Here is a 13708-nt window from a genome sequence, read left to right as displayed (position 1 = left end):
TATGTCAGTATTTTGAAACAAGAAAAACTAAGGCCCAAATTTACGAGGCCCTTGCTCTGCCGTTGCGACACTTTTTGTGGCGCAATGTCGGGCAAACCACGAAATCATACTTTTGAAGCCACGCAAAGCTACTTTGAGTGGCTTTGATGGGCCTCATAAATGTGGGCACAGATTCTCATAGCTGTCAGTCAAAGCAACGCAGCGCAGCCCCTAAAGAGGCAACACTGCATTGCGTGAAGGCCGGCTTTAGGGCAGTGCGACAGGTGCGGCCGCTCTGGGCGCTGATCTGTGGAGGGGGGCGCTGTGACCTCAGGGAGGTGCTGTATTTAGCAATATCTTATGATATGAGAGAAGAGTGGCACTTTTGCAGGTGTTATTGAGAGAATCCGAGTAGTCGGTCAAGGGACCTGGTGACGCCAAAAGTGATTGTCGCTCCAGGCGCCACCAGAACTAAAGCCGGCCCTGAGGGAGAGAGCAGGAGTGCGCAATATTCAGAGAGATGTGGCACTCTCCTCCCCTTTCCCTATCGCCGGTACTGATTTCGGCAGCTGTGCGCCAAGAACCCACCTTAGAGCCATAGTGCTAGCTTGTTTGCCTTAGTCTAGCCTAGGTTTTGTACAGAAAGAGGAAGTAAGTCAGGGCCTACAATGATCTAATGATGGACAAACAGGCACAGAATAGAGAAATACAAATGTAAATAAGATCAGCCGAAACGATGCTCTCAGAGTGTGAGCTGGGGATTTATTAAAATAGATGTGACTTCATAATTTTTAGAGATACTCAAATTCTATTACAAATAATGTAAATGTGATCAGGCCTAGAAGACCAACAGCATACAATTTAGCAACTACTTTAGAAGACAACGTAAAAGGAGGAATAACCAGTAAAGTATGAGGAGTATATTTTAAGATCAATAACCATCAACATATATACATATCATTTTCGCCCTAGAAAGTCTTGCTGTAAGTTATTTGAATTGTGAGGATTTTCACCTAATTAGCTAGTTTGGCAAGACTGAATATACCAGAATTGTTGCTGATTCATTTATGTTTCCTGCTGATGAGCTACAACTTGTAACCTAATAATGGAGATCCTCAAATAATGATTAGACTTACTTGGCAATGGTTGACAGATTCAGCATAGTACGCCGAAAATATTAATAATGCATATGGCTAACACCATTCAGCACAATACAAGAACTGATTCATGTTGGAAAGATTGAATACAGTAATCTTGTAAATATTGCACTTTGCTTGTTAATCCATCCTGAGCATAAGGGGTTCTTTCTGTTAAATGTCTTACACTATTTTCTCTCAATTTCTCTTTAGTAAGCAAAATCATGCTGCAAAGTCACCAAGTCATTTGTGTGTATGTCGCGTAATATGTTAAACATCATCCATACGTAAATCAGCCAACAGGAAAATAGATTATAGAATCCTGCCCTAAGCCCCCATCATCAGTAATGGTTTATGTGTTTTACACACAAAAAATCTTCTGAACATGCACAAACAGCTACTATCTAAAACATTTACTCCTCACAATCATCAAAACATATATTCGTATTTCTTTTATTAACAGAGATTAACGGAGAAGTACCCCTACTGCATAACCTCTCATTCCTGCACCATAAACTCACTACATTCTGCGCACCATTTTGGAAATTAGCTACTTTGTGTGTATACTGAGTTTGCCTTCTGATCTTTTTTTGTTATCTACCTATCTTATCTAAGAACTATTTCACATTACCTGCCTCTTATATATCCAGTTTTTCACAAAAAACTCCTTGTTTCATTCATCTTTAATCTCACTGCTGATATAATAACATAGATGTTCCAAAGAGGCAAGTTATTTTACAAACCACTTTGCTTCGGGAAACGGCCTTTACAACGAAGCCGTTTCCCCAAAATCTTTAACCACGCATGCAGTACAACGCATGCGTGGTTACCACTAATGCCTTTACCACGCATACCTTTACTACGATGTTTGTAGTAAAGGCATATGTGGTAAAGGTAAAAAGAAAAAAAGGGGGGCTTGGGGGGGTCTCCCCCCCCAAATAAAACAACTCACCATAAGTCACGTCGGCGTCAGCGTCTTTTAAGAGAAATCGGAAAAAAATGCCGTTTTCTCTTAACGACGTATGACGTCACCACGCAATTATTCGAGGAAAAGTTTATCCGTGGTAAACGAATTCCGTTGTAACGCATGCGTGGTAAAGGCATGCGTTGCAACGGAATTCGTTGTATCATCATATATTCCTTTGCTTCTAGCCCTTGCACCGTTGATTGAGCTAATTAATTTTTAGTTAATACAGTAAAGCTCTTTCAGGCCATTTGCTGAATAGCTTCCATTCAAAGAAAAATGAGGCAACATTGAAATCCACCATCACTCTCAAATAAGACATTATTCGGAGCAAGGGTACTTACCGCCAGAGGGCCCTAAAGAGCTCCATATTGGTAGGCATTTATGATCGTATCGATTCAAATTAATGAGGCTACTCTACATCCAATTCATTGTAATGGTGATTATCTTCATGATCATGAATTATACTAAACAAATGACTTGGTGCATCCTTCAAGGACCTTCAGTGGGGATCTACAACTAATTGGTTTACCAATACCTCCAAGAAGATGAATGGCTGCTGAAAGCATATTATTGCACTCATTGGAAAAAAACATGTGAGTTCTTTGATTCCCATGAATACAAGGTTTGGCCCCTACACAGAACATCAATGTGAGTAAGTCAAAGCACATCATGCTGCTGTACAACTCAGGTGTCTGCAATATGCCATGCCTGAGGTCATATAGCCTGAGAAGTTCATCACACCTGATTTCTGATTTGTCTTTTCATCTGTTTTTATCTTTAATAAAAGAATTGAACAATCTCAAGAGCCTTGCATCCACAGGACTGTCAAAAGCCTGTGTTTTTATCAACTATCCTACAAACAGCCCATGCCCAACGTTTTAGACATTTATCCTCTTCATCGCATCTTACAGGGTCTGACAGTCAATACGTGATGGAGTTGGTTCTACATAGGGTCACAGTGAAGTTTCCTTCATCAATCATATTGTTGTTGGTTCGTCTACTTCCCAGCATTTCCAGAGCAATGAACAGATTTCTTAGTGGTAGTCTGCTACTACCTGCATCGGGAAATCCCTTGGGGAAGCTGTGTGCATTAAAAATCTCTTAAATAATCGTTTTAGAGTGTCACCCTGTAAAAATACATCCTGAAAATAACAAGCAAACCGACACAGGCCAAAATACCCCCTCCACTCCCAGGGAAGGATGGAAAAAGTTGGGCTAGGATTAAAAAGTGTAGGATTTGTGTAATTGATACGGGCCATTCCACCCTATCGCTCTTTCCCATCCCAGTTCTAATCTAGGAAATTATAAAAAACAATCAGCGGCTGTGAATCTATAGACTAAGGAAATGATGCAGCAAACGTGAATCTTTATTACACCCAAACAGAAACACGACAAATGAATTCCGTATTCCTACCTCTCTAGGTAGAGGATATCCACACTTGGGAAAAACAGGATGTATTGTGGGAGGGCGTGCCTCATGTACCTACCTCATATAGAGGTTGGAGTTAAAAGATTAGTTGGGGTTGAATAGGGCAAGTCTTTACAGGTGAGTCGAGTCATGGATTAGGAACGGGAAGAGGAAGCTGGATGAGTAGTGATGGAGAAAGTTTTCATACGAAAAGAAACTTGCTCGGATTCAATCTTCTCGAAATAACATGTAATTTATTAACCAACATGTTTTGTGAATACTAAAACCGCACCACACAACATTTCTAGTATATAGGGGAAGCTTTACAATGTGCTTTACTAACAGTAACCTGAGTGTCCTAATATGGACGCCAAAAATGCGGGAACTCTTCTGCGCATGCGTCTGCCACATCTACGTGGTGTGACGTATCTATGCTTTTGGTGGGAATTCTTGCAGCTGCGCACTAGTGCCAAGGATGGCCGCTTCATGTCTCACATACTAATGCACATGCTTCTGCTTCAACTAGACTTTGTTCGTCCTGCTTAACTATTAATGCTATAGTTAAAATAAAGTAATGGGGTTAGAGTAGAAATAAGTGGTATACAGTGCATTCATTTATTTTCGCATTCTAATGTGTCTCTCTTTGACTTTATTATTAGCTCGTATTTGGGCCTGAAGGGTCATTTGAATCGCCATATTGAATTCTCTCTGCGCATGTGCCGGGAGCACTGAGAGACCTCGAGCGGTGGCATTGAAACCTTGCCAAGACCGTCTTACCCGTGATGTTCCTAGGAAACTGACCGTCTGACCCACAAGAGGAAGAAACTGAATGATTTTGAATACATTGTATATGAAATTGAAACGAATATTGCGGGTTGGAAGAAAATCATGGGAAAGTAAATTATTATTTGCAACATTGGGGGTGGTACATGCCCTGGAAAATGGTATAACTAAGGTAGGCTTAGTCAGTTAGATTGTCCGACTTGTCACAGACCTGTCACTGAACCAACGTATGCTGAAGGAGAATCGAGAGCAGAGGGCTGGTCGAGCACTCTATCAGAAGAATCAGGGTTTACTGAGGGAGAAGAATCGATTACCCAGTCGAGGTCCGAGTGTAGCCGCAGAAAGGGGTGTGAGGCTGGTGTTGCACTTAGCTGGGGATACCTGTCCTGATCTGCACCTGTCTTGTCCTGTTGGCACCTGATTAGTAGGGAGCCTTTTCTTGCCCCAGCCCATGGCCAGGGTTGGTCTTCGCACCATTCTAGGTAAATATAATATGTGTGGTATGTCCTTGTACCGTTTCCCTTTTTCACCCTTCCCAGGTACTAATGTCTAAAAATATACCTCTAAAGTCTTGCAGAATTATTGCTTTAATAATTTTTTTCTTACTTGAAAAGTCTTTAACTTCAGTACTTTGGCTGTTGACTCATAACATATTGCATAGATAAAGTGTTTAAAACTTACCTGAGTCTGTGGTTATTTATGAAGGTAAATGTTATTCTCTACCTATTATTCTAACTCCCTTGATCCTTAGGACTTGGAGCACAGGTGACAAGGATTTGGTAAGTCATGGTGAACAGATATAAGTCCTAAAAGTGAATACAATTCTGATAGGCAGGAAGTTAAGCAGGATTACCTGTTCAAGGTGTGAATGTTTATGGGCCCAGGTGAGTATGGTAAACTGAGCTGGTAATCCCGCGCCATCAGAAGGTAAAGTAGGTTTCTCCATTAGTACATGCAAAGCAATTAATTATTTAATAACTACCAGAAAATGTTGTATACATTCTGAAATAGGTATATGATTAACTTGTTCACAACAACAGTTCCACGTCTCCTAGTATCTACCCTTAACATGCAGTCTCCTAGGCACACAAATTAACTACACAATTTTTAAACCACTTGCCTCATATCACACACTCAAACAAATCAGTTCCTTAAAATGTGACATGATCTCCTCTTATAAACAAGGTTTCACTTACTACCCAATGTAACCAATTTTCTGGTGATAATGGCACAGGTCTATAGCTAACCAAAATGACTGTTAAAGGCCTCCATTTTACGAGGGCAGGTTTCAAGTACTAATGGTTGCAGCCAACAGCAGTAGGCATGCTGGGATTTGTAGTTGCACCTGCCTTTCCTAAGCAAGGGCCTTAAACTTCACATTCCTGGTGCTCTTGATTGGAAAACTAGGACTGACTAAAAGTCGCCATCTTAACATGCGGTCATCATCATCATGCGGTCTTTTTAGGTTTCGCCTGGCGTCCACTGCGCAGCAGTGTTCGCGCAGGCGAAATCTTTTGAGTTTCAGTATGGGGCTTTAACCCGCCTCTCTGTTCCATTGGCTAGCTCCATTAATGGAGGCTAGCCATTGGAACAGAGATGTGTCAGTCATTGTCCGAGCAGATTCATGGGCGTTCCGGCGATTTTTTCGCTCTCCGCCCCTTTAACAACGTCATTGCGGCGGTGGGCGGATGATTTTTTTTTTCTCGCCATGTTTTTGTCATTTTCGACGTGTGTTTTGCAGGGGTGGGTTACGCGATATCTGTTTCTGGGATTTGCGAGCAGGTAAGCAGCATTTTCTACTATTTTTTTTATTTATTGACTTTGTACGTCTACCCAGTTTCCTGTCGTCTCTGTGTCTCCGTCTTCCGTTTTTTTTTTGTTTACTTTGTAGGTCCTGTTGTTTCGTTGTGCGTGGCTTTTGTCTTCGTGTTCTGTAGTCTGTGTGTACCGTCGTCTCCGTGTATCGTTGTCCGTGGCTTGTTTTCTTGATCCTCTCGGAGTCCATGAAACTAAGCCAAGTGTCTGCCAAAGCAGAGAGGAATGTTGACTGCAAGTTTTTGTCCTAAAGGAACTGCCCAGCGAGATAAAAGGCCTGTCCGGCCCTGGGAATTGCCGGGTCTCTGCAGATCAGGATGGTGGCTTCAGTAAACCCTCTGTGTGTCTCACTCTTCGGCCGAGGTGTATCAACAGAGTCGTGTGTGTGTGTTTCTGTACTGCTCGGGTCACAGTCCAGGTTGGATGAGGTGCACTGGCCGAGCAGTGATGGCCCCAGTACTGTTATAGACGGGGGGTTCTGTAGATCGGGACAGACGTTCATTCTCAGGACATGCAGGAATCCCAGACCAGGAGCTGCCGGCCGGCAAGAGTAAGGTGCCTTGACACAGCTGTGGGTGGTCTTGGCACTAGAATAGCAGAGCGTGCGGGGCACTAGTGAGGTAGCTCGGCGGGTCACATTACTGAGAGTGTGCGCGCGTAGGCCTAGTGATTGACAGGAAGGGAGCTGCGGTCAGGACTGAGTTCCCCGTCTGCCCTGGTGCTGGCACAGGACAGGGTGCTGTGGGACAGGACCGATGCGAACTGGCCTGACTATGTGTGGTGCAGTACTGGATAGAAGGGGGCTACAGGGCAGGGCTGAGGTGCATCAGTAGAGCAGAGTGCACTTCAATGACCTAGGACAGCAGCGGGGCTGTGAGGCAGGACTCAGGTGCATCAGTAGAGCTGTGTGCGCGTCAAAGCGCTAGGACACCAGCGGGGCTGTGGGGCAGGACTGAGGTGCATCAATAGAGCTGTGTGCGCGTCAAAGCGCTAGGACAGCAGTGGAGCTGTGGGACAGGACTAAGGTGCATCCTTAGAGCTGTGTGCGCGTCAAAGCGCTACGATAGCAGCAGAGCTGCGGGGCACGATTGACCTGCACGCGCAGAGCTGTGCGTTCCTTCAGTATTTGATTGGGGTTAATTGGCAGACCTGGTGATACTGGATGCGGTTGTTTAATGGCAATCTGGGCTCGGCCCCTGTCCAGTCCTGGGACCGTGACAGGTGTGGTCTGTGCGTCCTTTGTGTACAGCCTCGGTGTGCCCTGATACGGGATTATCAGTGATAAGCGCTATATCACTAGTGCGCAACCAACCCACGCGCCTGTAGCGTGACTGGCAGGAGGGGGAGGGAGGGTACACGCGTATGCACAAAGGACCAATATAATTCAACAATGTAATTTATTGTTTTCGGTATTTCATTCTATAGAGGTTTTTTTGCTAGAGCGCTTCACAGACCTGATTGACGCCAAAGAGCGCTCTGCCGGGGTGGAGAGGAAGGGAGTTATATGTGGGCTCCTTCTGGTGTAGTTGCGATGTCCATGCCCAGGGTCGAATTGGTAAAGCGGGCAACAGGGTAGGGGCCGGTACCGGAGTTGGCTGATTTGCGCTTCGTCTGTGCAGTTCAGAAGCCGCCAGCGGCCCAGTGGGGGCCTGAGCGGCCTCTCCGAGGCAGATGGGCCTCTTATTACCTCTCTTTTAACAACGGGGCGGGGTTGTCATTCAGTCTACCTCTGTATGTAATGGGTGCAGATTGAGGGGGCCTGAGCAGAAGTGGCCTCACTTATATTCAGGTGTGGTTGACAACTGTGAGCTAATCAATGCACAGGGAGTCCTAGCAAGATTTGAAAACATTGTTGCACTGTTTCCCAAAGAGGTTTCACTTAGAAGTACGTTGTTTGTCTGACGATACATTTACGTTCAGCCTTGGCGCAGCTATTTGAAAACTTACCTTTAGAAGGTTGAATGGAGCTGTTAGTACAATGCCGGTATCCTTTCATTTAACTTTAGGTTCCGTCAATAGTTACCTCGGTTTTGCGTTAGTTTCTGCCTTCTCTCCTGTGACTATAGATGTAGGACGTTACAACGCAGGCTATTACAACGCCTGCCTTTACAACGCGGTTTTTACATCGCAAACCTTTACAACGCATAGCGCTTAGAGGTGCTGGATAGTGGTAAGTATAATTTTCTATTCCAACTCCAGTCCCCGTGGACACTAGGGAAGGTGTTGGATAGAAAATTAAACTTATTCCCTATCCTAGAGCGCCCCCCAGCGCAATGCGTTGTAATGGTTTGCGTTGTAATGACCGCGTTGTAATGGTAGTGCGTTGTAATAGTTTCGTTGTAAAGGTTGTTCACCGTGACTGTAGGTGCTGCGATTAAATCAACGTGCACTATTCCTTTTACATTAAAACTAAGCCACTGAAGGGTACTAGCGATGCGTGGTTATCAGGCCCTCCACACTAATTCTTTGCGTCTGAGTATACTTCCTGGCCCGGGTCAGGGCACTGCCGAGTGGGGCAAAAAGAAGCATCAGGTGTAACAGAGCCTCTCCCACTCTACCACAAATCCCTCTCACACAGCCAGTCTCTCGTGTACCACCAGCCTCCTTCCCTTGACTGAAGTCTCCCTCGCTCACCTGGAATCTCCCTCATTGGCCTGAAATTTTTTTTTCATCAGTGGTGACGTAATTCAGTGCTGACTTGAGCAAAAGCGTGCCATGATTTCCGGTGTCACAAACATGCCAACAGGCGCGATTCAGGCGAAGACTCTATTTTTTAAATGGCTTTATAGGGGTCTCCTGCTTAAATGTCTTTTATTGCATTTATATGTCAATAGGAAAAATGAAGGGATACTAAATGTCGTTCTTTGTACTTTAAAAATGTTGGCTTGTATGGCATCGGCACTCGCTCTGCCTCAGCAGATCGGCAATTTGTGTATGTGTGTGTGTGTGGCTCTGTGTGTGTGTGTGGCTCTGTGTGTGTGGCTCTGTGTGTGTGGCTCTGTGTCTGGGGCTCTGTTTGTGGCTCTGTGTGTAGGGCTCTGTGTGGGTCTGTGAGTTTGTGTCTGACATTTGCGAGAGATTAAGCTATTGGCATTGTAAATGACAATGCAATTTATTTATCTGTTTTCAAAATCAACACATAAATAAAAATGTTGTCATTAACAATGTCACTAGCTCTAACTTTTGCAAAGGCGAGACCGTTGCATTGTAAATGCTTGTATGAAATATGATACAGACAATGTTTTTTGGTGGAAAACTTGATTTAAAAAAAAAAGAAACAATTATTATTTTTGGTTTTGCGTTTAAACATACCTGTACAGCCCCGGCAGCATATCCAGATGCGAAAATATCTAACTTGGATGGCTTCACTTCTGCGTTGCCATATCGCAGCTTACATATTTTATGGAGACAGTTTCGGTATGTGCCGAATATGATGGAAGAGCTGACAGAAACTGTGGAAACAGGCATGGACATTCCTTTGAAAAATCCCGAAATCTAAAAATAAGTTATGAAATGAAAGTTTTAAGTATATCAAGTATATTCTGTCCTGCCTATTTTAGGACAATATTTGTATGCTGAAGCAAAATATTAGAACAAACCTTTTCTCTTTTGTACGTCGAGCGCATACAGTGCCAAACTCCATTGTAAGCTCGCTGAGTCTGAATCCGTACCTGCGTTTAAAGTGCAGAATGTGGTTAAGGAAGTTGGGTTTCAAAGGGAGTATATTGGGGCAGTATATTTAAAACATATACCTTTATTGTATCCAGAGGGTAGCCCACTGCCACGCCAAAGGCACCTGAAACAAAAAAGTGGTTAACTATTGAATACAAATGTAGGCACAGTTTCAGTTTAGATTTCCGCCTAATTAATAGCATCATTTTGGCCCTCATTCTGACTTGTGCAAGAATAATAATGCAGTATACCCACTTCCGGAAGTATTGTTACTGAGAAATACCACAGTGATGCGACTTGAGGAACCTTGGTTATGGGGAAATACAGCTCTTGATTACCATTGCAATATCTAATTTTCGGGCCATTTCCTATGCAACACTTTGAGATGTTCTTAACCTGTGAAATGTCTGAAAGTCAATATTAGAAAACTCCTGAAGGAGTAATAATTCTCCTCTTCGGCACCATTAATTACTAGCCAACTCGAGAATTCCTTCAAATTGGGAGTGGTGGTAGCCATTTTGTTTTACATATAAAATCACAGGTATAGAGAGGGAAGAACTCCTTCATCTTCTAGGAGACTCTTGTTTCTCCTATAAATGTTCGTTTTTTAAATTCTTTTGAAAAATAGATAAAAAAGGACTTTCGAAAACTCCACTGGATTGCCATGTTTATTTTCACATTTTTTTATATTTTCATTGTTAATCCATATTTCAAAATGTTAACTGTTAAAATTGTGTTGTTCAGCAGGCAATGTCACTGCCTTTGAAAAGATACATGGCTTCTTCTCATGTCACCAACTTCCCTTGTTGCCCATTTGGCATCATTTTACTCAGATGACAGCATCTCTGCCTTGCACATTATGCTGTGTGGATTACTGGCCTTCTCTGATTCCCTCACTTTTTGCTGTATGTTGACACAGCACTTCATTGCTCCTGTGGCTAGCTTTATGCTGTGGGGCTCCTACATGTGTTAGTCCCCATCCATCCTCCAACTGTCCTACCTATACACAGGCTGTCCAAGTAAATATCTGCAGCTTTCTCCTGTGTCTAGCATAACTGAAACTATAACACGTAACTCTGGACCTTTAGGGTATATTAAACCTGCCAGCTTATTACAGGTATATTTTGCAGGCCTGTCTCTCATAACATCACACTGCTAGGCGCTGATGTCACTGACATCCAGGCTGAAGGATCTATGGGTCCCTCCGAAGACATACTTAATTACTTTGGCCAACGACGAGGCTGTGGGAATGATAACAGAAGGTGGACATTAAGATGCAATTTTATCCTTAAGACTTATAGCTAGTCCAGGGTGAAGGCCTGTCCGTCATTTGTCACACTGTTAGAAGTTGGGTTGTAGGTTGTCTGGGGTATGAGCTCTAGTCAAGCAGAATCCTATTGAGGGTAAGAAGCTGGCAAACCCTAAATGAACCTGTGCTCACCATCTAGTAGCTTGGCACAGAGCAGTCAGGCTTAATTTAGATGCAATATGTAAATAATTTGTGCAATGCTTCAAACAGTAAAACTGTAAAAACACCACACAAAAAGATTCCACACCAGGTTAGAAACATAGAACTTCATTTAATAAATAAAACAAGACCAAAATGAAAAAAAACAATAAGTAGAACTTGAGATATGAATTGTTAAAGAATAAACTGTAAACTAGACCTTAGAAGCAAAAAGCGCTTACTCAGGATATCTGATTACGCAAGACTGGGACAAAGTCAAAAATTCAGGCCATGGTGGAGTGTGGGCTGGACACAGGGACCCAGTGAAGTCTGCTGAACAAAAGTACTTTGATCTTGGCTGCATCAACGTTGAAGATGTGATGTGCAGCTGAAGCAATGCGTTGGTGTTGATTCACGCAGTGAAGGCGACGCGCCAGTCTTGATACGCGCAACAGCGGCGATGCATCGGCTCCAATGAGCGAAGAGCTGCAAGGTGGAGATTCGTCGTCGTCATCGGGGAAGCTGTCGATGGAGATCTGGAGACCTTGTGCTGTAGTGGTTCCGAAGGCAATACGTTGTTTCTGGTCCCACAACAGGAGTGATGCACTTGTTCTGATCTTCATAACAGGGTAATGTACCGGTTTCCATCCATGCAACAGCGTTAATGCGCCGATTCAAAAGCGGATGTGTGGGATTTGTTGAAACAAACACCGTAGACCCCACTTTCAAGGGTCAAGGACTGGGGTGGCACCCCTTGCCAAGGCAGACTCTCAGACTGCAGAGTCCAGGTGCAGAAGCAGGTAAATTGGAAGTCTTTTATGTCCCTGAGACTTAAGATGAGGAGGCAAGCCAACTAATCCTTGGTGCCACTCTGGGTCCAAGTGATGCAGGTCCAGCCCTTCTCACCCAGGCAGGGAAACAGGAGGCAGCAGGGTAGCACAGCAAGGCAAAACAGCAGTCCAGTGGTGTGGCAGTCCTTCAGCAGCACAGCAGTCCTTCCTGGCAGAGTCTTCATAGGTCCAGAAGGGTACTGAAGTGGTGGTATCAGAGGTCCAGTACATATATCCAGTTGTGCCTTTGAAGTAGGGGAGATTTCAAAAACAGGGCTTTGAAATGCACAGAGGTTCTTCCTTCCTGTCCTGGCTCCAGACTCACTACAAGGGGGGTATGCAGCCATTTGTATGTGGACAGGACATAGCCTATTCAGGTGTAAGTTGGGCTGGGTCCAGCTCCTCCCTACAATCCTCTGAGGATTGCCCATCAAGTCACACCTAAGCTTCCATTGTGTGTGGTTGTCTAGGGGGAATACACAAATCCCAGCTGTCAGACGTGCCAGACGTGCCAGACATGCCAGACATGCATCAGAGAGAGTCAGCAGACAACACATAGCTACAGTAAGAAAATGCCAATCTTCTCAAAGTGGCATTTTCAGAATTGCAATTTAAAATCCAACTTCACCATAAGTTGTGATTTTAAATTGTGATTCCAGAAACACAAAACTTGTTATCCTATGGGAGAGATAGGCCTTGCAGTAGTGAAAAACGAATTTGAGAGTTTTTTTTTTTTGTTTTTTTTTTGTGGGACTTTTATAGCGCAACGGCTACTCCAAAGGAGTGTCCCGGCGCTTTGTGCTCCAGACCTTGAAAGAGACTGGAAAACATAACAGTGAAACAGAAACCTAAAAGGGGAAAGCACACTAACCAGAGAACAGCCAAGTCTTTAGACCCTTCCTAAAGGCAAGTAAGTTAGATGTAGCCCGCAAAGACAGTGGCAGGGAGTTCCAAAGTTGAGGGGCAAGGAATCTAAAGGACCGACCGCCCAGTCGGGCCCTCTTTATACGTGGCACCACCGTCAGAGCCAATGATTCCGATCTTAAGGATCGTGCATGCCGGTAAAAATCCAGCCTCTTCTGGAGGTATTTTGCACCATTGGCATGCAGGGCTTTGTGGGCTAGGGTCATAGCCTTAAACATTATCCTCTTCCGTATAGGAAGCCAATGGAGGGATAGAAGTAAATTTGAGGCACTAGTACGGCGATGCAGGCCAAAAATCGCTCGTGCTGCAGCGTTCTGGGTCACCTGCATACGCTGTAAGAGATATTCTGGCAAACCCAGATACAGGACATTTGCATAATCCAATCTGGATCCTATCAGTGCCTGCACAGTTATCCTCCGATGTTCCTCAGAAAGTAGGGGAAAAAACTTTCGGAGCATCCTGAGGATCCCGAAACACGTTCCTGTAAGAGTAGCCACCTGGGATTTGAGCGAAAGCTCATTGTCGATTTTAACTCCCAAGTTCTTCGCCCATTTAGATGACTGAGCTGGGGGGAACATGTCAGCGGGCCACCAACCATGCCAATCCGGTTCCGATGGGCATCCGAAGAATAGTATCTCGGATTTATCCGAGTTACACTTGAGGCTGTTACGTTTGAACCAATTAAAAACAGCCCCAAGGCACTCACGGATACTTTCCCCATCGAAATCTTCACTCTTGTGGCAGGTA

The 13708-nt window shown here is 44.2% G+C and overlaps 1 protein-coding gene across 2 annotated transcripts in view; it reads right to left on the bottom strand.

Moving 5' to 3' along the window:
• SLC25A47 (solute carrier family 25 member 47) overlaps positions 1–13708 on the bottom strand; it is a 119152-nt gene that overhangs the window by 44439 nt on the left and 61005 nt on the right. For both annotated transcript variants that reach the window (XM_078660184.1, XM_078660183.1), the window contains 3 exons: positions 9841–9884; positions 9688–9759; positions 9401–9583 (listed from right to left, as the gene is read on the bottom strand). In XM_078660184.1, coding sequence (XP_078516310.1) covers positions 9401–9583; positions 9688–9714 — 210 coding nt within the window. In that variant the 5' untranslated portion in view covers positions 9715–9759; positions 9841–9884. The remainder of the gene's footprint in view (positions 1–9400; positions 9584–9687; positions 9760–9840; positions 9885–13708) is intronic.

Source organism: Lissotriton helveticus, chromosome 9 (assembly GCF_964261635.1).
Source record: "Lissotriton helveticus chromosome 9, aLisHel1.1, whole genome shotgun sequence".
In the NCBI taxonomy this organism is placed as follows: Eukaryota; Metazoa; Chordata; class Amphibia; order Caudata; family Salamandridae; genus Lissotriton; species Lissotriton helveticus.
The sequence above is the reverse complement of the archived record's forward strand: the minus strand, read 5'-3'. Positions and strand labels throughout refer to the sequence as shown.